The sequence below is a fragment of the Amblyomma americanum genome, chromosome 3 (assembly GCF_052857255.1).
Source record: "Amblyomma americanum isolate KBUSLIRL-KWMA chromosome 3, ASM5285725v1, whole genome shotgun sequence".
NCBI lineage: Eukaryota > Metazoa > Arthropoda > Arachnida > Ixodida > Ixodidae > Amblyomma > Amblyomma americanum.
In genome coordinates this window covers 61,397,550-61,419,217 of record NC_135499.1, presented here as the reverse complement: position 1 = coordinate 61,419,217, position 21,668 = coordinate 61,397,550, and the positions used below count along the sequence as shown (strand labels likewise).

The window sequence follows — 21,668 nt, the reverse complement described above, 5'->3', positions numbered from 1 at the left end:
CGGTAACGTCGTGGCTGTCGGTGGATGCCGGAATTTCGGCGGAAACCAGTCGGTCGCTGCGCGTCGTCGAGGTCGTCGGGTCAGGTCCTCGTCGGTCGGAGCGTCGCGGTGAATAGTCGGGTCCAGTAGCGGCAGCCCTACCCCCGGCAGACACCGTCTTCAGTTTTTCCGACGTGAGGACGCACCTTTGAACTGGCCAGAAGACGATGGGCGACCGGGAGAAGAGAACCGCCTTGGGGATGGCGATCGGGACTGGCGTCGCTGCGAGATCGAAGATTGCACGTTATCAGCCAAGTACTGTTCGATATCCCGCGGTCTTTTACCGTAGCGTGGCCGGGGAGCGTCAGGTGAAAACCACCTTAAACCCATTCTGCGGTAGGGGCAGTGGCGGAGGATGTGGCCGGGCTCCCCGCAGAGTTAACAGAGCGGCCGATTGTTTGGCGTACGCAAAACATGCGCTTTGCTTACGGGGGGCCTCAACTCCTGCGGCACGGAGGGTACTGTTGCGATTGGCTCCTGCAGATATGGCACAGGAGCGACGGGGGAAAAGGCTCGCATCGCTGGCCCGGGGCTTCGTAGTGCCTCGCTCAGCGTCATAACGGTGGGCGCCGGGTGTGGAGCTGGGAGTGGCTGCACAACTCGTCGGATTTCTTCGCGGACCCCGTCCGTTACGGCAGCGACGCTGACCTTTGGAGCTTCAAAGCGAAGTTTCGCCAGTTCTTCGCGCACAAGGCTTCTTACAAGCTCCCGAAGCTTCTCGGCGGGCAGCGACGTAGGTGTGTACTGGGAAGCGGCTGCTACAGTAGCCTGACGTCCGTAGTGTGTGCCTCGTTCCTGCAGAGAGCGCTCGATACCCGATGCTTCCTTGGTAAATTCGGACACTGTTCTTGGCGGGTCACGGACCAGTCCGGCAAACAGCTGCTCTTTTAGGCCGCGCATTAAGTGGCGTACGTTCTTGGCTTCGGGCATAGCAGGGTCGGCCCGATTGAACAGTCGCGTCATGTACTCTATGAACATCGCGACGCTCTCGTTAGTCTGCTGAAATCTCGAGCGCAGGGCGATTTCAGCTTTCTCTTTTCTTTCGCTGCTGGTAAATGTCGCTTGCAGCGCTCGATGAAAAGCCTCCCAGGTGGTAAAAGAAGCTTCGTGGTTCTGAAACCAAGTTTTGGCCGAATCCTGCAGCGGAAAGTAGACGCTGCGCAGCTTGCGCTCGCCGTCCCACTCATTGAAACCCGCCACATGGTCAAAGCTAAACAACCAGTCTTCGACGTCCTCGAGCCTGTCTTCGTGGATCGGTGGCGGCGACGAAGGGGCGAGAAGGACGAATGGCGGGGCATTCCCGCAATTCTGAGTTGTCTGGCTAGCCGCGGTGGATGTAATGGCCCTTACCAGCGCTGTCAGTTGGCCGAACTCCGGTTGTAGGCCTCGCAGACGGCGGCTCGCCTTGTGGACGGGTGTTGAGCTAACGCGTGGAAAACAGGCGTCAAGAGTGTCCTCGTAGTCAGGGCACATGGGACGCTACGCAGCTGCTCCACCAAACATGTCACCGATAAACGGCGGAGAACACAAACCAGGTTTAATTAGACGTGCTGGGCGTGCAAGACAGCAGGGAGCTCGAGCGAGGAAGATGACAAACCTCTAGCCTCTCGAGTGCGCAAGGCATGGCAAGTCCCATCTAAAACAGTTCGACCGCGTTATGACGCCACTTGATTGATTGCTACGGTGGCAATATTTTTTTTCCTTTTCTTCCGCTTTTTCTCTATCCTCGGGACGGAGTGCACACACAACGGCAAGAGACGATCTTTCTAGGCTCTGCACATCCGGATTAGTGCTTTCGCAGTTATACATGCCGATGGAATAAATTTAGACAGCCCGAAGGAAAGTTCAAAGCAAGCATTTGTAGAACTCTGCGTACCGGGCATAGTTAAGACTTGATCTAAAAACGTATCTATACCATCAATAATTAGGAGCTACATTTTTAGGTCAGAGTAGAAGACTGGGCGAGTTGGTATCTACTCATTCTAAAAGCAGCGCACACAAGACAGGAACTACGTAAGGAAACGGCAACACGACCGCTGTGTTCTCGTTTCCTTACGTTGTCCCTGTCTTGCGTGCGCTGTATTTAGAATGACTACATTTTTAGAGTACGTTGCTAGCGGTGGTGAAGAGGAAGTTAAGAAACGGATGGTTTGAGCATCCATCACCCCTCGAGCTCTCCTAACAACGTACCTTAATTCCCTGCACCTTATGGCCAATAGATCTATATATGCTGCATTCCTTGTTCACAAAATCTAGTTGTAACGAGGCTGAAAACGAGGCAGCTGTGGTTGACCGCAAGCGAGGTTAGTTCGTTTCTTTTCGAGTTGAGCGATTCGCGGATGAGTTGTCGTCACGTATGATGTTATCGGAACGAACTGCTGACGTACGATAACATTTCGAGGACAGGTGGTAATTCAGGAAAAGTTCTGTTGTCATTCAAGCCGCAAATTTAAATTTTGGACATAAGATTTACTTCGTTCTCTGAGTTCGTTTTACTGAATTCACAAAGGAAATTGCTTGGCGATCCTAAACATCTTCACAAAAACATCGCGTACGAAAGTACGGATGGCAAGGACACGCTGCATGTTATGATCCCGTCACTAAAGTAGTTTGAAAGTACAGAGCAACACTATCGGCTAGCAAAGGACAAAAAACAGCGTAAATTTGACTGCGGCACACGCAAACACGTCTGAAACTTGAAAAGAAACTCTCATTTCTGGAAGATGTTATCGCGACTTCGGCTTTCAAAACCGCTAACGAATTTCTGTGCTAGAACAGGCTTAGTTAGGGTTATTTTTGGGCACTCTACACAGTGACACCGAAAGGCACGAACTAAAGGTACCAGTGTTCCCTAGTCAAGAGAGATTCGGCAAAGTCAGAGAAATCAGCGTCGAAGGCGCAGCAAAGGTGTCTGCATTGCTGGAAGGGAAGCAATTTTCAATTCTTAGAAAATAAGAATGGTTGGCCGGGGCGCCCACATGTTCATGTGCATGGAAGAAGAAAAACTCTTATTCCTTCCCCAAGCACACGCCAGAAGAGGAAACCTGTTTGCATTCCATACGTGAAAGGCGTGAGCGAAGCGCCGGCTCACATTCTCGGTAAAGTAGGGGTGCTAACAACGCACAAACCGACTACCATCATCGGACGCCTTCTCCCCCGCCCGCAAGACCGTCACCCAAAAGAAAGGGCCCAAGGCGTCGTATAGAAAGTCCCCTGCTTGGTCTGCCCGGCCTCGTGCGTAGGAGAAATGAAGAACTTCGCCAAAATAATGAGGACACAAAGCGGACGCCCGACAAATGAACCGTCAGCGCAGCGCTGTGGCCGAACACTGCGAGGCATGAGACCACCGAATTGACTTTGACGGCACTATTGTACTGGAAACCGAAGCTAACCCGCGCAGGAGTCTTCTACTTTAGTCGTGGCACATTCAACAGACACGGAAGAATGTTAATCGCTCCCTGGGTACACTTCCCTCCTCTTACATCCAAGTTTGCGGCCACTGACCCCCCTCCCCCCCCCCCCCCCCCCTCATCCTAGCTCTAACCATAATGACGCTGCTTGTGAGATCAGAACACTGTGCCCCGGAGAGAGCTTGAATTCTTGCTCTGTGAATTCCGCACAGTGGAAGAAGAGAGGCTGCAACGCATAACGAGGCATTTTTAAATGGGAGAACAGTGGCGGCGGAAGAGCGTTCCCCAACCTGCTCCGTGGGGAAAGCAGTTTTGCACATTTTTCGCTTACCGTAGACGTACTACCGGAGACGTACACCGGTTTACTAGACCCCTCCTGCACATGCGCAGTGGCATTGTTGGGGTGAGGGTGAGCCACTGCGCTTGCGCAGCCGGCGTCCGGTAAATCGGTATTCGGTCGTTCCAGCGACTGTGGCGGCGCCACGCGGCCTCTTCCTGAAGCGGCGAACCGGTGATCGCTGTGCCCGGCGCGTGCAATCGCAGTGGTTTGCAGCGTAAAATGCGCGTCAAAAATGAGCATATTCTGTTATTCTAAGATGTGCGAACATTCCAAACAGCAAACATGTCGTTTCTGCCAAATACGTAAAACAGTTCAAAAAGCAGTGATTGAGTGCATTCTGCAGGTTGGTAGCGAGTTTTAGCCCAATGACCCGCCTGTTCTTCAGCGACGTACTCTGTTGACGCCTCGACACCGTGTCGTCAATGCATTCCTATTCGGTGTTTGGATCATGCGACCAACGTAACCTATTATAGCTGCATGAAAGCAGTGCAGTGTTTGAACACTGAGCTGATATGGAGCATATTGGTTATATTTTAAGGTGGACGTTTGGAGAAAACAATAATTTTTCATCAAGCTTCAGTCCATTCTGGTCTGAATTAAACACAGATTTCCGGCCACAAATTTACTGCTAAATGGCGATATGAATGGCAAGAACTCCTCAACTGTACCTTCAGTTCTCGGACATAATGCGCAAAGTGGATTAATAAACGGAAACGCTTCTTGTCAACTGTTGTCTGCTCACTCGATCCGAGCGTTTTCTCCCGTTAGACAAGAAAGACATTTTGAGCGCTAATTTAGACTCTATTATAAAGGTCGAAAGTTCGCTTGGCTGCCGCTTCAAGCAACAGCTACATTGCCTCTTCTATTACAGAATATATATGCGGCCAAAGTAAGGTAGAATTAAGTCTGCAATAAAGCTCCGCCCACATTCAGGAGCAGCGAACAGAATTTCTCTAGACTCTAAAAATCACACGAAAGGTGCCACAACGTCAAGAAGCAGCTTTCCTTCTGTAGAGACGCACGTTATGGCATCGGCGCCGTCATCGCCTTGTCCGCCATGTCGTACAGCCGCCGCGCCACCTATAGAAGCTGGAAAGACCGAATACGTTTCCGGTAGTATGTCTACGGTGTGCTTTGCAATCTTCAACGTCACGTTGTTTAGACCACGGGAAGGTTTCCCGGAAAGCCCATGTGTGCTCGGAACGGCACTGAGCATTGTGCGAACAAGGATACAGACTTGATATCTTCTTAGGTGAGGATTTTTGCTAAAAAATGAGGGGCTTTCGCAGAAATGAAGAATAGCGGGGCCACGTGAGTGTACACGGGTTGACTCATTCCCACGTGCAGGTGTGTAACAGAGCGGCTTCCTGGCTAACAAGACTAAGAAGTGGGTTACCGTGCAAATCCGCCATCACCCCAATACCCGTTTCCCTCGTGTCCTGCACCCTTTAAATACGGCAGGACCTGGCTGTCTCGCTACTGCCTCCCATCAGCTGCATCTGGTTGGCCAGTTCCCTGGATCCATTGACTTTCTTCTGCTGAAGTCTTGATATATCACCTGGTCGAGAGAGTCAACGCCAAACGGTAACAAGCTTCCCAAGCTATTTCTGTAAGCACCTGGGTCCATGTTGTGTTTTGTGTTTGCGTGTCCTGATTACAAAATTTAGACCGGTCTGTAGAGCTTGTTGGAAACTTTTTTTTCAATTCCTGCAGCATTACAAGCGTAAAGCTTACATTCGTGTGAAAGTGCGAAAACTTATGTCCAGTTTGTGTGGAAGGATGGTCAAGGAAATTCAGTGTCCGGCCATCGTTTCGCTTAAAGAAGAATTAAAAGGCTTAGCCAGAATTCGAGACTACAAACGCTAGGTTGCAACCAAATGCGCTACCGACTAGGTCACACGTACGCTTGCATCACCTGAGAACAAGAAGAAACAAAGGACTCCTCTTCGTTTGGAGCTATCCACGAGGGCCATGATTAAACATTAGTTACTTCGCAATTCATCATTTCGCAAGCACTCTTCAGTGTCCTCAAAACTTCTCCTTCCTTTTCTTTCCTAATATAAAATTGCGAATTTGTAAACATAATGATTACACATAGTTGCTGACATCTCTAAACTCTATAGTTTATGGCTATAGTTATTTCATTTCTCCAATCTGCCTGATATTCCTTTATTTCTGCTGCCCCAGCTCAGGTGCTCGCAGTAGGAAAAATCTTTTCCTTCTTTTTTATTAGTTGGATAAAACCACTACTACTAGTACTACATAGGATTGCTGCCCATCAGAGTTAGCATTCAACTTTGCACATGCAAAACTTGACACGCCGCCGCGGTGGCTGAATGGTTATGTCCCTCGACTGCTGACCCGAAAGATGCGGGTTCGATTCCGGCCACGGCGGTCGAATTTCGATGGAGGCGAAATGCTAGAGACTCGTGTACTGTGCGCGGTAAAGAACCGCAGGTGGTCGAAATTTCCGAATCCCTTCACTACGGCGTTCCCCATAACCAGAGTCGCTTTGGGACGTTAAATCTCCATAAAACCGCAACGACCATAAAAATACACAACGATCACACAACGACCAGTCATCGTGTTAACAGCATGCGAACCGCTTACGGGCCTTGATTACATGGTGCTAATTGCGGTTTGCGTGGTGCTCTCATATTTTATTAGGTAAAATTACAACATTGGGCCAGAAAAATGCAGAAGGGGGAGAGATCAGAGCAAATATGTTATTAATTCCTGAAGGTTATGCAAGGCACTGCAGCCAACTTACCGAAGCTTTAAGAGCTAACATGCAAAGGTCCGTCTAATGCAGAAATATAGCAGCGGCCTTCTGCTGGCCGTAATAATTTTGAAGTGCGCAATTAACAAGTAGCGCTATCTATGTTGTTATTCATAATTTTAGCTCAACATTTTCAACATAGATGTAGACTAAGTGAAAATTTTATTTACACATGCACACATGCCAAGGTTGCTGCATACATTTTCATTTACAATTAGACATGATGCTAAGCATGTAAGGCGAGCGAATGAAAGAGGTCCCTTGAGCATCTTTGACTAACAGGAATTGCTCGTGGCGATGTAAAACGGTATAGCATACCTAATGACAGAAGAGTGAAGCGGCAATACTTCAAAAAAAAAAAAACCTGCTGTTCGTTCGCTTTGACGAAAACAACGGACGTTTACATTCCCATTTGGACGAATAAAAACTAGGGCGTAACAAAATGTTTGGATAGAAAAGCGACAACCTGAACCTTGCACGTGCTGAATATTTGAGAGCGCGCGGTTGTTGCCTAAAGCTTTCCTAGTATTAGCTGAGCGACTCTGTACACCAGGTGTTACAGTGAAGAAATTTTCAAAAATATACTTCTTGGCTTTAGAATATGGCTTTCGAGGTACAGTATTACTAGTGTTGGAAATCAGAAAACCGGTGAATCGTTGTGTAGTAAGCTGGTTAACTATATTTTAATAATTAACTTTTAACGATTGCAGTAAGGCGCTTAGTTGTAATTATAGATTTATTGCCGGTCGTTAGTAATAGCCATATAATTTTTTATTATTAAGAAAAAATGGTTACATTTGGCGCTCTGCCTCGACAAAAGTTAGCTTTTTTTACTAGTTACGTGCACCGGAAAGGTTTCTTTGCCTGCATGCTTTCGAAAGCGCATGTATTTTGGCGTTAATTGGTTCTTGAAAATTGGTTTTTGAGGAAAGGATATGACGCAGTAACTGTCTCGCCTATCTCGGCGGGCACACGAATCGCACCGTTAGGGAAGAGATGAAGGAGGGAGTGAAAGAAGAAAGGAACAAAGAGGCCCGTTGTGGAGGGCTCCGGAATAATTTCGACGAACTGGGGGTCTTCAAACAGCACATGGGTACCTTTTGCGTTTCGCCTCCATAGAAGCGCAGTCGCTGCGGTTGAGTGCCAACCCGGGTACTCCGGCTCAGTAGACGAGCACCTTAACTACTGAGCCATTGCACGATGTAGCCAAATTTTGTCGAGCTACTGCGATGAGGGCAATCGCGTTTTCGAAATTCTCTAAGCTGATATCGATATTAGTAACCACGATCAACCTATCTCGATTTGCAACTAGGCGCCAATCTAATAGTTAACCAGTTAATATCAAAATTAGTAAACCAGATTACGACCGGTTACCTATCGGTTAACTAGTGATTAACTACCGGTTAACTACCGTTCACGGACGCCGGCTCTCTGGTGCCCGCGAACACTGGTATACTATACCTACGGTATGCGCTGCCTATCCAGTGTGCGGAACGCACTCAACGCTACAGCCGCCAAGCCGCGTCTACTTGCACGATACATCACAGCTCGCTCTCTAACAAGGTTCGGCAGTAGTTGAACCACACCTAGTTTTCTTTTTTTTAAATCCAGCTGAGGCTCGGCTAGATCAAGTGGTCAGGCAGCAGCCGCTCCGCAGCTGTGTAGTCCCTGCGCAACGACGTCGAAGAATAGGCTTGGCGTCGCGGCGTAGCCACGTGAAGCGTTGCTATGGCAGCGGCGCTTCAAACACGTTGAAGGTCAAACGTGAGGCGACGGCGAAATTGTTCCGACGAAAGTAGAAGCTTTCGCTTTTATATAATATAATTGCTATTGGGGACAGGAAATGGCGCACTATGTCTCATATATTGTTGGGCACTTGAACCGCACCGCAAGGGAAGGGATCAAGGATGGAGTGAAAGAAGAAAGGAAGAAAGAGGTGCCGTAGTGGAAGGCTCCGAAATAATTTCGACCACCTGGGGATCTTTAACGTGCACTAACATCGCACAGCACACGGGCACGTTAGCATTTTGCCTCCATAAAAACGCAGCCGCCGTGGTCGGGTTCGAACTCGGGTACTGCGGATTCGTAGCTGAGCGCGGACGCGGCGGTCGAATTTCAATGAAGGCGAAATTATAGATCATTCGCAGTGGTGGCTCAGTGGCTAGAGCGCTCGGCTACTGATCCGCAGTACCGGGGTTCGAGCGCGACTGCGGCGGCCGCGTTTCAATGGAGGCGAAACCAAAGGCGTCCGTATGCTGTGCGATGTCAGTGGACGTTAAAGATCCCAAGGTGGTCGAAATTATTCCGGAGCCCTCTACTACGGCAAGTAGTGACCTACCGGAGTTGTTATGCAGCGTCACCCCTCCGCGTAGACGTATCACGATCTTGTAATCATCACGCGGCAGCCTCGGTAATTTGACGGGGCGAGCGGGTCGTGATCTTTCCGCAGGTTTGTTTGCTTCTGCCTCCGTTATAGATTAGAATCGTTTTTTCGTGCGTCGATCATCCTGAACCACGGGGTGGCTTTCGGGTAGGCTTCAGTCTTGTCTCGTGTCGTCCAGTTGGAAAACGAGTGTGAGTACGGGTCCTCCTGCGGCTTCCCGTGCGGTAGGCCCTCCTATGGTGCGTGGGTGTTCAAAATTATGGGTATGGAGTCCTGAGTTTCTATGTCGGCAAGTTCGTGGACTCGTTCCGGTGCCGTCGGAAGTGAGCACGACCCGCTGTGGCTGGATGGCAAGGCAGCGGCGCTTTCTGCTCTTTTCGGAGCAACTGTATTCAAAACGCACATCAGAGCCACGGATCGCGTTTTCCAGTCGTAGACAGGGAGCGGTTGCCGAGTCGAGATTGCTCCTTGGAGCAGTCGGGACTGCTCCGGCGAAATTGGCGGAGTCGACCGGAAGTTTGCGTGACGTTCTTTTTCAGCGGCGCTAGCGGCGCCCTCCATTTCCGGCGGCTTGTCGCGTCCGCCGCGCCGGCCCCTCTCCGCGCTCCGTAGCAGACGGTCAGTTTCGCCCGCCGCTATGGACTCAAAAGTGAATCGCGCGAAAAGCGCGGGCAAGCGCAAGGACTGACGGGTACTTCCTGGATGGATAGATGGATGGATGGATGGATGGATGAATGGATGGATGGATGGATGGATGGATGGATGGATGGATGGATGGATGGATGGATGGATGGATGGATGGATGGATGGATGGACGGACGGACGGACGGACGGACGGATGGATGGATGGATGGATGGATGGATGGATGGATGGATGGATGGATGGATGGATGGATGGATGGAAGGATGGATGGATGGATGGATGGATACGGCTGTATCCTTTAAATCGGGCGGTGGCTCAAGCCACCATGACATGAAATTTTGCTCTTCTCTTGATTTTAGCCACCAATCAGATACCCTTCGCTTGATTATTTCTACCCGCCTAAAATATACTTTCCCTTCACTGTCCTTAAACCCCAATGCTTTGAATAAATCAGCCCTTCTTCTTTCCACTCTAGGGTGAAGGCCTTTACAGAAAAGTATCAAGTGTTCAGCCGTTTCCTCCTCCTCTCCGCACGCAACGCACAACGTGTCTATCTCGTGGCACCTGACTCAATATGGCTTAGTCCGCAAAACTCCCGTCCTGGCCTCGAACAACAAAGAACTTCCCCTACAATTATCATAGATATTTTCTTTGGCAATTTCCTGCTTAAAAATCCTGTATGTTCCCAGTGCTGATTTCGTCAGCATCCCTGTTTTCCACAGAGCTCTCTCTGTTTCTTTAACCTTTTTCTTAACCGATAATTGCTGCTTTGCCCCCCTACTGCTGTCCAGATATTTGCTTGTCAATTTTCTAGTTCGTTTTCTCCAATTCGTATCAACATTCCTTATATACAGGTATCCTCCAGCAGTTCGCGAGCGCCACCTACATGCTCTGGCGAGAGCAAATGTACTCCAATCGCAATGTCAGGTCGCGCGCTCTGCGCTGGATTCAGGCGCTCTGTCACAGAGCGTGCAGACCGCTGCGCGCCTACGATTGGAATTCACCATAAGATAGATCTATTAGTGTGCCTCGAAACACACATCCGGGAGGCCCACGCAAATGGCCAATACTGTCTGTCGGCATTTTTTGGTCTAGAAAAAGCTTACGACACAACCTGCAGGTATGGAATCCTCTAGGACCTCGTCAAAACTAGAATTGCCGGGAAAATCATCCGCTGTATTGAACACTTTTTCTTTCCCTATCGTTAGAGTGCAATGATGAAAACTTTTTTTGATGTGTTCGTTCAAGAAACTGAAGTCCCCCAAGGTAGCGTATTGGGTGTGACGCTCTCTTCCCTAAAAATAAATTCGTTAACTAATATCATCCCACTTAGTGTGCAGGACTCATTGTACATAGGTGACTGCAAATCAGTTTTACATCATGCAACTCTGCTTTCTGCGAAAGACAATTAAAAAACAATCAATCGCTGCGCAAAATGGGCGGATGAAAATGGATTTAGCTTCTCTTAAGAGAAAACGGTTCCAGTAGGCTTCTCACGCAAACGAGGCCTACTTCGAAAATAACAATCGGACCACACATCAAACAGCTGAAGCTCCGCACTCAGAAAGGTACAAATACCCTGAAAGTTTTGTTCCACAACACTTGAGGTGCAGACAGGTTTTGCCTACTCTGCCTATTCCGATCACTGATTTGCTCAAAGGTGGACTATGGGTGTGTTGGCAATTGTACAGCCCGACCATCAATATTGAAAGCTTGCTTTGGGCGCATACTGAACGTCTCCTATTCAATGCGTATATGAGGAATGCCATGAACCGCGAAGAATGGTCTTAACACTGACATACGCACAAGAAATATTTTCATTGCTGGAACACCCCTGCAATCCTATTTTAGAAAATACATGTCAGTCGGCTCTCTTTTAAAACTAGACCAAATGCGTACCATACATAGGAATCAGGATAATCCAGACCGCCGAATGATGTGAGTTTAATCTTTATGTAGACCATTTGTTCCCGTACGAAAATGATGTCTCACGCTAGACTGAAACGTCCTTGCAAAGTAATTTTGCATTGGCCAAGTACGAAAAGAAAGCTGCACTATTAGCAATTTTAAAAAGTGAGTGTTTGAATTTGAACTAAGATATAGCGAATAAACAGATTTATACACAGAAGGCTCAAAAATAAGTGACCGGGTTAGTGCAGCGGCCGAGCAAGAGGGTTCTACCGGCCATGCCATTGTAATTTACCCAAAAAAAGCAAGCGTGTTCACTGCGGAATTATATGGAATATTAACAGCACTGGTCGACACAATAAAAACGCTGTAGTGTACACAGACTACAGAAGTGCCATGATTGCAATTAGGCTGAAACAATGATCAAAAAACCCTTTTTTACTCTATATTCTGAATCAACTTCATCAGCTTGCGAAACGCGGGTGGAATGCACATTTTTGCCGGGTTCCGAGCCATGATGGGATTCCGGGAAACGAGCTCGCCGACTCCGTGGCAGGAAGTGAAACCAGGAGAGACGTCTAGAAAGGACTATAAAGCAATAATTAAGTGAGCGCTGAAATCTAAATGGGAGGTTGAATGTAAACATGAAAAACAAAGTGGACATCATAAAGCAAAACACAAAAGAATCGCAGGATTGCCATCATAAAAACAGATTTTATGAAGTCATACAGTCACGACTACGAATCGGACCCACACTCTTTACTCATGGGAGCGGAACCACTAGAATGCGAGCACTGCCGTGGTCCGCTTTCAGTCATTTACATCCTTTTAACCTGCCCATTGCATGAAATGCATCGTCATACTCATTTTGCAAACTTTAACAAATATCACTTACCATTCCATCCATATCTTCTGTTAGGTGATCAACCAATTGTACCATTCGAGAATGTTATGGAATTTTTAAATAGCATTCGAATTTTGAAGTTTTTATAGCTTTTTTCCATATCAGATAATCTAAAGGATGCCCTGTCACAGACAAGGAGGAACCGTTGCATGCACGGTAGGAGGCAACTCCACGCCCTCTAGCCCTTGGCTGTTTTGTAAATGCAGCCTCCATTTCATTCTATTTTCACAGCCATGATTACTCCACATTTAAGTAATGACACTTATGGGTTGTGATTTTGCTCCAGCCATGTACACTGGATTTATTGTGCGCAGCGTTTAATAATTGCGTCATTTTTACCATTAAACTAGATTTAAATAAACATTGCTTTGGCGCTCTCTGGCCTCAGTCACCCTTGCGTCAATGAACTCCCAACTCACCAACTGACAACTTCAGCCTGCTGCGATCTGTTTGCTGTGCAGAGCAGCCGCGACTGATATTGCAGCCAGTATTTGCACAATTTATTTGTTCATGCTCAAATCCGGCAGTCAGCGACATAATTTTGTTTGCAACGCGAGATGCGACCAGATTAATCCCGATGGATCGCTGCCACAGGCAAATGCTTTCACAATATTCCTAACTGCTGTAGTTGCTTTTGGTTCCTTATCTCTAAGCTTCCTTGCCAGCTTTTAATTAAGCGTGGCCAGTAACTGCGGGAATTCTCTCCCGCAAGCGTTGAGCATGCTTTGGGCTCACACCTGCGCCGAGTCATTTAGGTCTTTGGTGGCACGAGTCAGCCCAATAAACAGTTTATCTTGTATTCTCTTTGTGGTGCACTCGTGACTGTCAGACTGCCGTTGCCACCACGTGAGAGGATTCCATAATCTATGCCCACTGGGATTGAAAGAATGTTCTGTTCGTATCAGCTTGCCTTGAAAACCTTGTTCAGCCGACGAAGTTCAGTAAGGCTAGAAATACGTCTAATTAGAACTTCGGTTTTCCTGCTAAATTTCTGGTAACTTATACAGGGCTAAATAGGGTGCAATAGAGCTCGTTTGGTCAAAAGAAAGGCCCTCAAGCTTGAAGGGAATCTTTAGTTTTGCATAGGCAGCAGGGCGCAAGCGCAGGGAAGCAAGCCCCAGCAGCGCAACCCACCGGCTTACCATTGCTAATATATTGGCAATGGCCTGTCCTATAAACACCACAGTGAAAACAGCCATCTGCAATATTAGGCCAATTACCTGTACGGCTTAGGAAGGAACCAAAAAGCATCCCAGTTGCAGCGATCAAGAAAGAGCAACAGAGTGAAGGGAGCAATTCTTTACAGTTCAATAGCCTCACGTTCACTGAGAAGAAAAAGTGGAGAAATATTTCTATTTCCTAAAAATCTGGACCCGTAAGCGTTACGGTTGTAGTAAATCCTTGTCGTGATTTGCTCCAGTGCTTAAAGATGACGCGAAAATGGATATGTGTGACGGTCAAAAAAACTTTTGTACATCCAGAAGTGCCAAAGAAAACTCGAAGAGTCTTGTAAAACTGCCAGCCTATCTTATCTTTCAGGATTAGGATTCTTAGCCGTAGACACAGCCGGAAAGAATTGGTCAGAATGTGTGAACTACGAGCCAGTTTCCGAGAAGTTACAAGGTAGAAATTATCTTTTTCTTTCTTGTTGTTCCATCCTTTAAGGGCATTATTTACATGTATTGTTACCTGTATTATGCCCCCTTCACATTTGTAATACCAAGCCAGGCAGCGTAGGTAATCGGTACTGTATTGGTAATTAATGGTTTCCCTCTGGTCCATTGTAGGACCAAAATTGGGCAAATTACCTGTGTTGCTGGGGGAACTGGCCTTATGCGCACAAAATAGATTAACATATTCCAGATGGGGGCGAAGTATGTTCAAGTTTGGACACCTTAGATTAAATAGAGAAAGCAAAGTTTTACAGGCCAAGGCATTCCTGAACGTAGTGAGCAGGCGCCGTCCTAGAACGCAGTGCTCACTTACACAATCTATTTCGTGCATTAAATACGGCGCACAATAGTTCTGCTGTTTTGTGAGCCCGCGCAAGCTAATCCACAAAAGTTTCTGGAACACATGCGTGCGGCCAACAGGGCTAAGGTTGGCATGAAAGCTTGGACAGGTGATACGACAGATAAGAAAAAATCCTTGCCCCAGGTCAGGCTTCAAGGATTTTCTCTTTCGAAAAGAAGAAAATGAAAATTGGTTTTGGGGGAAAGGAACTGAAGCAGTAACTGTCTCACTAATCTACGAAGACACTCGAACGACGCCGTAAGGCCAAGGATAAAGGAGGAAGTGAAATAAGAAAGGATGAAAGAGGTGCATTGTGAAGGTCTCCGGAATAGTTTAGACCACCTGGGGATCATTAGCGTGCACTGAACTCGCAGGGCTCGAGGTGTTTTTTGTTTCGCCTCCATCGAAACGCGGCCGCCGCGGTCGGGTACCCGGGTACTCCGGCTAGTAGAAGAGCGCCACCACTGAGCCACCGCGGCGGGTGAGATAGGTGAAATGCTGAAAAAAATGGAGGCTAATTCAGCACGCTCTCTCCTTTATCCCTTCCCTTACGGCTGCGGTTCAGGTGTCCGACAAAATATGAGACACATAATGCGCCATTTCCTTTCCCCAAAAACCAATTGTTATTAATAATTCAGCACGCAAGAACATGGTCATTTTCAGAAGAGCTTCCTAACAATTTATTTTCACTCGCTGGAAGCGTCGCTGTGGCTGGTCCCATTCGACTCATCTGCTATGGAGGCGATGCGGTTCAACGCAGTGTCTATCTGCCGCCGCAGCAGTGGGAAGAGGGAGCGGTACACTTTTGCCAGGTTCTGGTCCGAGTCCAGGTACACGGCGGCGGCCAGGGACTCGAATAAATCAGCAAGAGGCTTCGGAGGGGCCTGCGCCCTGAATCCTGGGTACTCCTTTGTTCCGGAGAAAAAAAAATGACGGTAGATTTGCTTAGGTAGAAACATTGCGAAATATCCGCGCAAGCACAGTGTGGCCGTATTTTGACATTGTTCATATTGGTTTTGAATTGTCTTCGTATTGCAGTGTTTATGCTTTGTTAGGTATCTAATAATTATCTGAATAATGTGCTATATGTCATTTGTGTTCTGTGCGTTGTGTGTGTATGAATGGCTTGGACGAAGCATTTCAGATATTTGACACAATATTTATTACGGTATCAAACGCGGGTTCAAGACATCCTAGCCAAAATCAAGATAAATAAATCGGCTTGGGTAGGGCATGTAATGCGAAGGCAAGATAATCGCTGGTCCTTAAGGGTAACGGAGTGGACTTCAAGGGTAGAGAAACGTAGCAGGGGGCGGCACAAAGTTAAGTCGGCGGATGAGATAAGATGGTTTGTAGGCATAGGGTGGGCGGTGCTGGGACAGCACATGTCTAATTGGAAAGACATGAGAGGCCTTTGCCCTGCAGTGGGTGTAGTCAGGCTGATGATGATGATTATCGCGGTCGTTCTATGCTGTCTTATCAGTCAAGTTTACACTTGAAGGTCAAATACTTGTCCGTAGCTCCATAGCTTGGCAGGTGCTGTGGAAAGGTTGCTAGAGGGCTAACGCTTCATTTCCCTTGGCTACAGACAGACGCTGATATTTTGGCATTTTGGAACTGGCACTGTTTTTGCTATAAAATGTGGGAGCGAGATAGTGAGGGCAAGCAGTCTTCATTTCAAGCATTGAACTGTGTATAATGCGTACAAGAAGCTGGAGCGTGAGGGCGGCAATTCGAAGAGTGGGTGGAGGGTAGCCCACAGAAGATGGTTCGCCGATTGCAAGACGAGGATTGTGCATGAAGTTACCTTTTCTTGCGGCGAAAACTACATTGGCCAAGCTGTTTGAGGTATTAATGAGAGTCTTAAAGAGCCGAGACGATCTTTCGCAGATCGTGTATCGTCTGATGTTACTTTGCATTGGGAAGGATATCAGGAAAAAGAATTTTATACTGAGTTAGGTAGGACAGAGGTCAAAGTCGCCCACGTTCGCTGTCTATCCACCCAATCCTGACCCCGGATTTATTTGGTATTTCTTTATCAGTGCTTTAAAGGCCAACCAGTTCATCCTTTCGAGCACCCATCTTTCCTGAATAAGACTTTCATATTCGGCTCGTAATCCTAACACCCTTCCACAACACACCGCCAGGCCCCCACGAAGCCATCATCCTCCGAGTGAAGGTCCCGTTTAATCTTTTCCAGCGATGAACACTTTCCCCGGATAAAAATAAGTCTCCATGCACAAACTTTGGCTAAAAACACCGATGCTCCCCATTCTCTCGTTCCTTGGTGTGTTTTCACCTGGACTACTAAGTTATGCAGCGAGATGGCCGAGAAATGTTTGTTCTAAAAGTTAGCTAAGAAAGGGCCCTTGAGAAAAACTTATTACAGGCTCCATGAAAGCAAGGCGTTTCAACTGAATTTTTTTCTGGTTCAGAGCGATAGGAGTGTGGTTACGTCAGAATTAGTGTTTTGTTGCTAAACAAAGGAAAATAAAAGGCCCACTTTCTGCGGACGCAGGCGGATAAGTTTGTATTTTTTGGATCGGTCTAAAGCCTATTTACTTCATGTGTCACTGAGTACAGAGTAACTTGCCATCTCTATACCACCTCATTTTCATGTGTTTTATGGAGAGTGAACATAAATGATTAGCTCGCAGTAGTTTACAGAAATTTCACGGCAAAAGATTTATTTTGTGGCGTGGTACTAAAAGTATTGGCCGTCACCAGAAAAAAGGTGAATTGCCTTAAGTAAGTTGGTTGATCATCACCATCATCAATCCAACAACGCCCAGAACAGGACAAAGGCCTCCGCCACGTCTCCCCACATTACCTTGTCCTGTGCCAGCCGTATCCACCGTATTCCCGCAAACTCCTTAATGTTATTAGCACACCTAACTCTCTGCCGCGACCTTCTACATTTGACCTTTCTTCGAACCCAGTCCGTTGCCCTTAAAGACAGTCTCTTGTCTTGCTTTTGCATTCATTACATGCCCTGCAGAAGCCCATTTCTTCCTATAGTATTTGAGTAGTATATCATTAAGAAGCGTATGTTCCCTGACCCACTGTACCCTCTTCCGATTACTTACCTCTTAGAACTATATGTATTTCTTTTCCATAGCTGGTTGAGACATCCTCAGTTTAGATTGAACCCTTTTGGTTAGTCTCCAATGTAGTAGTGACTAGTTAATTAAGTTAGGCGCCTGATTTCAAGTGTTTCCTTTTGTTTCGAAATGTTATATATATATATATATATATATGTGTATATATTAATTGCAGCATGTTGCTAATGAAAATCGGAGCGACATAACTGTAAGCAGATGATGCTTTCACTCTGAGCGCAAGATGTTTTTGAGCGATATTGGACGAAAGGATTTTCTATTTTCGTGCACAGGTGTCATCTCAGCTTGCCTCTCTTTAATTTCAGAACATGGTACCAGAACTGTGTCGCCGTGACAGCAGCGAAATTTTTAGATCTGTTTCCTTAGCATAGATTTGAATGTTGCAAGTCTTGTTATCTTACAAATGAAGAGCACTTTCGCGGCACGTTATAGGTCAAAGCACCGATAGGTCACGGCGCATATCGCCAAGATAATGACTCAACAGTAAACTGGTTCCGACTGGAAGCTGGTTTTTTTCCATGTAATTCGAACAGAATATCTTTTTTTTTTACAAAAATAGCGCGAATTAAAGTAGAATTAAAGCAGCAAGAGGCGCAGACAGTCACTGGGCGGCTAGGATTATGAGGTTTGGAAGAATAAGATGGCCAGCAGCTGGCGCCTCACGGGGTAATTAGACGTCACCGAGAGGGTAATGTACAATGTAGTGAACTTAGTCAGGCTGGTAATGATGATTTTTTTCGCGTTGTTTGCACGCTTATAACTCACCCCATCCCTGAGCATCCTCACGTACTGGACGATATCTTCACTGAGCGAGAGCGACGAGTAGCGGAGGAGCTTGTGCATCCCGTAGTGCGCAACCACGAACCCAAGGAAGCGGTCGCATTCGGTCCGCTGGCGCGACTCGTGCAGGGCCTTCGGCGCCAGGGGGTCGACGCAGCCGTACAGGTGCACAGTGAGCAGCTGCTCCAACACGGCATCCCCCATGAAGTCCAAGGGCCGCATGAAACCAGGGACGATGCGGGCTCCCGCAGGAAACGAGCCGTGTGTAAAAGCCTTGAGCAGGAATCCCTAATCCAATAACAGCGCTGCTGAATCTGTTATACTGTCTTATTAGAGGCACTTCGGTAAAACAGCTATAGAAGAGGAGTGAAAATTTTCTTGCAGGGTGCGCTCAGAGACTACCCACTGGCTGGCAGTTCACACGGAACGCTTAACACGGCGCAGAAAAGGTCCGTTACTCTATCAGGTATATTTCCTTCGCAACAGTGAAAATAAGCTGAACTGACCGAAAAAAGTTAAAATTGGTTTTAAGGAAAGGAAATGGCGCAGTGTCTGTCTCCCCTCTCCACTGATACCTGAACGGCACCGTAAGGGAAGGTTTATGGTTTATGGGGGATTTAACGTCCCAAAGCGACTCAGGCTATGAGGGACGCCGTAGTGAAGGGCTCCGGAAATTTAGACCACCTGGGGTTCTTTTACGTGCACTGACATCGCACAGCACACGGGCCTCTAGAATTTCGCCTCCATCGAAATTCGACCGCCGCGGCCGGGATCGAACCCGCGTCTTTCGGGCCGGCAGCCGAGAGCCATAACCACTCAGCCACCGCGGCGGCTCGTAAGGGGAGGCTTAGGTGAGGAAGAGCGAGAGAAGAGAGAAAGAAAGAAGTGTCGTAGTGGAGGGCTCTGGAATAATTTCGACCACCTGGACATTTTTCATGTGCACTCACATCGGAGAGCACAAGTTCGCTTCGTATTGCTGGATTATGGCTCAATCTTCTGCACAGAACACAAGCGCCTTTTGCGTTTCGTCTCCATCAAAACGCGGGCACGAAAAGCATAGGCGCCCATGTGCTTTGCGATATCAGTGCACGTTAAAGATCTCCAGGTGGTGGAAATCATTCCGAAGCCCTCCACTACAGTATCTCTTTCTTCTTTCACTCCCTCCTTTGTCTCTTCCCTATGGCACATTTCGGTTGTCCGCCGAAATGTCAGACGGCTACTGCGCCATTTCTTTTCCTAAATTTTTTTTTCACAGATTTTTCTTTGAGAGGAAAGAATATGCCCCAATAATTGTCTCCATATCTCGGTGGAAACCGGAACCGCGCCGAACAGGAAGGGAGGAAGGTGGAAGTGAAGGAAGAAAGGGGTGGTCATTGTGGAGGGCTCCGGGATTCCGGCTACCTGGGGACCTTTAACTAACACCGATATCGCAAAGCACACGGGCCCCTATTATGTTTCGCATCCATCGAAACGCGACCGCCGCGGACGCGTTCGAGACCGGGTACTCCGGATCAGTATATGGCGTTTTGACCACTGAGTGACTGCAGAGGCTAGAATTTTGAAATTTTCAATTTCATAGCTCCATATCAAAAGAAGCGGGAAGGGTCTACATACATTACGCCATCACATTCTCGGAATTTCTTATGTGCTTATAATACTTCCTAATCGGGATATGCAGCAATAGTACTACAGCAGGGGCCTTTTTTGAATAATGTGCGCAGGCTTAGTGCTTTCATCATATATAATTGAATCAAGGACAGTGAATTTTGTGGGCTGAACCACCTTGCTTTGAAGCTGCTCGCAAATGGATAAAATTCTATTTTTCATGCAGTGGATAACGCCTCCGTGCTGCACTAATCTTTCGCGTGTGACGTGAGTTTCGATTTACAAGTACGGCTATTTTTATTGTGAGCGCCTAAAGACGCATATTGAACCGCAATATTGATATGTTCCGAGCAAGTTGATGCGAATACATTGCCGTTAGTTAGTTGCAATCATCGGACCTGTTCAACGCGCCGAGGCGGTGCAAGCACACCGCTGTCCTTTATGAATGTGGGCGCAGTGCGTGACCCATCGTTAAAGGTAGCCTACCACGAAAAATCACACGCAAAATCCTGCGTAATTTACCCATTCGTAGGCGACCATGCCGGAAGATATGAAAATGAAGTAAGATTGATAGGCAGGATGCTTTCAGAGGGTGCCAAGGAACCAATACGAGGTAATATATACTAATCGAAATAAAGAATAAATGGACATGGGCAGGGCATCTGATGCCAATGCAAGATAATCGATGCTCGTTATGGGTAACAGACCTGATTCAGGCTGAAGAAAAGCGCAGTGGACGGTGTCCCTGACGTAGCGTTCCCATTACGTTCACGAACCATAACACGAACGCAGCAGCAAGGCTACTTATGAAATTCCTTGAAGAGATGGCTGATTCGGGCAGTGGTAGGAGTTTTCCTTTGTATCTTCGATTATGCCGCACCCTGGGACCAATAAGCGGTATCATCCCAAAAAAACAACCACCGGCACCGAGGCACATGTAGCAGGGATAGATAGCAAGTCAGTTGTGAAGAGAAGAATACGTTTGCGGTGACAACCTGGCCGTAGTTGGCGCAAGCCATCGTTAATTACAGGTCAATGTGAGAAACCTTTCGGCTGCATTGGACGCATTAATAAGGCGCTGATAATCTGACAGCCATGGATGCTTACCTTGTCCCGAAAATCGTAGCCTATGGTACTCTCAACCGCTGTGTACGGCCTTGCCGCTCGCACAAGCTGTGCGTCCAGATGGTCCCACTGCTCGCGGGTCTTGGCCCAGTCGTAGAAGCTGCTGGGGACGGCGTTGAAAGGCATGACTGCTGAACAGTGACGCTTCCTTGGCACCGGCGGGGTCTCGTTGTAGGAGCTGCTGTAAACGGCGTTCAGTATCACAAGTGGGTAAACGCTCCTTTGGTCCGAACACGGCGCTCGCGTGAAACGATCTTATTTGTCTTCTTCGTCGATTAGAACCCGACCGTGGCGACCACGTTTCGATGGAGGCGAAACATAAATAATTTCGACCACCTAGGCATGTTTAACGTGCAAAAAATTTAAAAATTTCTCCAAAAGCAAATTTTCCAATATTCAAACGCGAAGGCACCCGTGTGCTGTACGATGCCAGCGCACGTTAAAGATGCCCAGGTCCAAATTTTTCCGGAGCCCTACACTGCGGCAGTTTTCCTTTCTTCTCTCAGTCTTTCCTTTATCCCTTTCCTTACGGCGTGGTTCAGGTGTCTGCCGAGTTGTGACACATGCTGCGTCATTTCCTTTCCGCTAAAACCGATTTTCATTTTCATTTCTTCGTCGAA

General features: G+C 47.5%; 1 protein-coding gene across 1 annotated transcript; it reads right to left on the bottom strand.

The window, feature by feature from the left end:
• Positions 1-15,105: 15,105 nt before the first annotated feature.
• On the bottom strand, positions 15,106-21,307 carry LOC144123772 (uncharacterized). Its single transcript, XM_077656529.1, has 3 exons — positions 21,031-21,307; positions 18,304-18,606; positions 15,106-15,327 (listed from the first exon to the last, which is right to left on the bottom strand). Exons 1-3 carry the CDS (start codon positions 21,172-21,174, stop codon positions 15,106-15,108), a joined length of 669 nt encoding a protein of 222 aa, XP_077512655.1. The 5' UTR covers positions 21,175-21,307.
• Positions 21,308-21,668: the final 361 nt, after the last annotated feature.

Coding starts and splice junctions, on each gene's coding strand:
- LOC144123772 (XM_077656529.1), bottom strand. CDS start 21,174: ATGCCTTTCAACGCCGTCCCCAGCAGCTTCTACGACTGGGCCAAGACC. Junction 18,607..21,030: donor GCTACGATTTTCGGGACAAG/GTAAGCATCCAT, acceptor TTATTGGATTAG/GGATTCCTGCTCAAGGCTTT. Junction 15,328..18,303: donor TGAGGATGCTCAGGGATGGG/GTGAGTTATAAG, acceptor TCCGGAACAAAG/GAGTACCCAGGATTCAGGGC.